This window comes from Bidens hawaiensis, unplaced genomic scaffold, assembly GCF_021521415.1.
Source record: "Bidens hawaiensis isolate Kalapana, Puna unplaced genomic scaffold, B.hawaiensis_p1.1 tig00006520_1, whole genome shotgun sequence".
Taxonomy (NCBI): Eukaryota; Viridiplantae; Streptophyta; class Magnoliopsida; order Asterales; family Asteraceae; genus Bidens; species Bidens hawaiensis.
The window spans coordinates 1,013,261-1,015,930 of NW_027491437.1; the positions used below are offsets into that span (position 1 = coordinate 1,013,261).

The 2,670-nt window shown below is 31.5% G+C and overlaps 1 protein-coding gene across 1 annotated transcript; it reads left to right on the plus strand.

Moving 5' to 3' along the window:
- The first annotated feature begins 465 nt into the window (after nt 1-465).
- LOC143632693 (chloroplastic import inner membrane translocase subunit HP30-2-like) lies at nt 466-1,868 on the plus strand. Its single transcript, XM_077101148.1, has 4 exons — nt 466-699; nt 854-969; nt 1,561-1,683; nt 1,769-1,868. Exons 1-4 carry the CDS (start codon nt 466-468, stop codon nt 1,866-1,868), a joined length of 573 nt encoding a protein of 190 aa, XP_076957263.1.
- The last annotated feature ends 802 nt before the right edge of the window (nt 1,869-2,670 follow it).

Sequence of the window (2,670 nt, forward strand, 5' to 3'; positions counted from 1 at the left end):
ATATATATACAAAGATGTGCTTTGTATAATTTTGGTATAACTCATATTGAATCCTTTTGGTTCAATGAATATGGTACAATTGTGTCTTTGGAGGTTAGAACTTATTGGAAGTGGCAAGATCTACTCATTTACTTCTGAAAGTGTTCAAAGTTTATTCTTAAACTCAAGTGTATATCAAATAGTTTTTCTTAGATTGCTATTATATCCTCGTTTCAATGTTAATGTGCGGTGGTTAGAATTAGAAAAAAAAATATTATATATTTCATTGCCAATAAGCCTCCGTATAAAACTAGTTCTATTGGTCGCAGCAGGCGTTGTCTAAAAGTCCAAAAACACACATTGTGAGCATTCTCTGTGATTGAACAAATTCCGGTACCCTTCATCCATCCATAACGTTTAATATTTTTGTTTGATTAATCATTTACTTACTTAACTTCAGTCTCATTTATTCCGTCTTCAGAATCAATGGCTGACAGTGACGGAAACAAAACGGTCATTTCAGCGGCGTTGTTTCCAGCAAAGCAAGTAGCAGAGATGATGGATAACTTCAAGAACTGGATCACAAAACAGCCGCTAGCCGTCGAAGCCACCGTCGTCACCGTCTGCAACGGCGTTTACGGCGCCGGCTTTAGCTATGTTTTTGACACTATTGCCCTCCAAATCTGCTCTGCTTTCCCGCTCGTTCCAACACCTTTCAAGGTTTACTCCTTTTAATCACTTCCCATTTTATTATTTATTAAATAAAAGTCAGTTGTATTTAACCCTGATATGATTTTGTTTCTTGTAATAATAATAATAATAATAATAATAATAATAATAATAATAATAATAATAATAATGTATGTATGTATAGGCTGCTTTAGAAAGTCGGGTGATGAATGCGCGTGACTTCGGATTATTGTTGGGTGTGGATGGTGGTATAAGATGTGTCATGAAAAATATTAGAGGAAAAGAAGATATTCAAACCAGGTATTTAAACTGATCTGTAATCGAAACATACACACGATTTGGTTTTATGATTTTGTACGTTTCGGGTTGGGTCTACTGGTGTGTTTGAAGCCAAAAAAAAAAAAACAATCCGACGGTTTCATCCTATGCTTCTGTAAAAATCAAGCTTACGTATCACTCTTGGTTTTGTATGTAATAAAATTCGGAAAAAAAAAAGAATGGAATATATAGAATTTGCTTTTTTTAATAATTAGTTTATAAGAATTAAATAAATATGTAACTTAAATATTTTTACTCAAATGTATTATGTTCAATTAGTTATTAACTTATTAATTAACAAATCATTCGGGCCCAAATCCGTTATTTTGGGCCAAATAGCATACTTAATTCGGCCCAAAACTTTTAAGCTCAAAAGGCAAAACCGAAGACGAACGGTTTTCAAAATTTCAAAAACTGAAATTAAAGTTTTTGGTTCAGATTTAGCCCAAAACCGACCCAAGCTGAACTGTGCACACCATAATGATTTTGTTTTATTATAAATTGGCAATATTTTCATGTTACTTGTTTTTTTTTTCAGTTTGATTTGGTTAAATGCATGTAAATTTATTGCAGAATTGTGGCTGGTTTCGGAGGTGGGGCTATGGTCGCAATGGTTCATTGCAAGCGTCCTGAGTTCATAATATCGAGTGGTGTTTTGTTTGCGCTTCTGGAGGCTGCAATGTTTAAGGTGATCATGTTGTTTCTTACTTTTCGTTTTGGTTTTATTGATAATAACATGTTAGATTTAGCAAGTTTGATTGTATTATTTGAAAATTGCCAGGTTTAGGTTATGTTCTGGATTAAAATTGATTGCAATGGAGCGTAAGTGTTTTCAAATTGATACGTTAATGGATAAATTAGATTATGATAAAAAGTTATAAGCATTTTTTTGGTGATCATATCGGCCCGAATTGAACGTTTGGTGAGTCATTTGGTGGTAAGTTTGTTTATTTAATAAACAAGTGTGAACAAATTTTGTGTACATTCATATAAGCGAATATATATGAGCACATATATAGTTTCCTTCATTAATATGCTCATATAAACGAACAAATATGAGCATGCGTTTAGGATTGTCACTTTAAGTTTGCTTTTTTACGTTCCTTTATATAAGGGAAAGTCAACGTACAAATGAAATTAACGTGCTAATTGTGAGAATCAAGTATAGTAATTATATATACATGTAGAGTAATTATGTAATTAAATCATATAGTTATTATATAATTAGTTTATGATTTAATTACATAATTACTATATTTGATTCTCACAATTAGAACGTTAATTTCATTTGTATTTAATCCAAACGTTGTTTATATAATTGTTTAAAATATTTAGGTATGCCACGATTTAATATAATTTTTTTTAAATTAAAGTTAACCTATTACAATTTTGTCTTGCTTTATTAAAATTTTAAGCTCAACATTTTTAACTGATGTCTGCTTGGTTATATCTGTTCATCTATGTTCAACCACGTCCGTTCGTTTACATTTGTGAATAATTCGTTTATACTATAAACAAACGCTCTCATTTTCTTAATGAACACCAACAAGAAAATTGTGTCCATTTAATTGTTTGTGTTTGTTCAATTCGTTTCCAAGTGTAGGCCCGATTCATTTTCAACTTGTTTTGACTCAACCTTGTGCAGGCACATGAGAAATCCAAATCCTCAAAGTAATGGGCTGG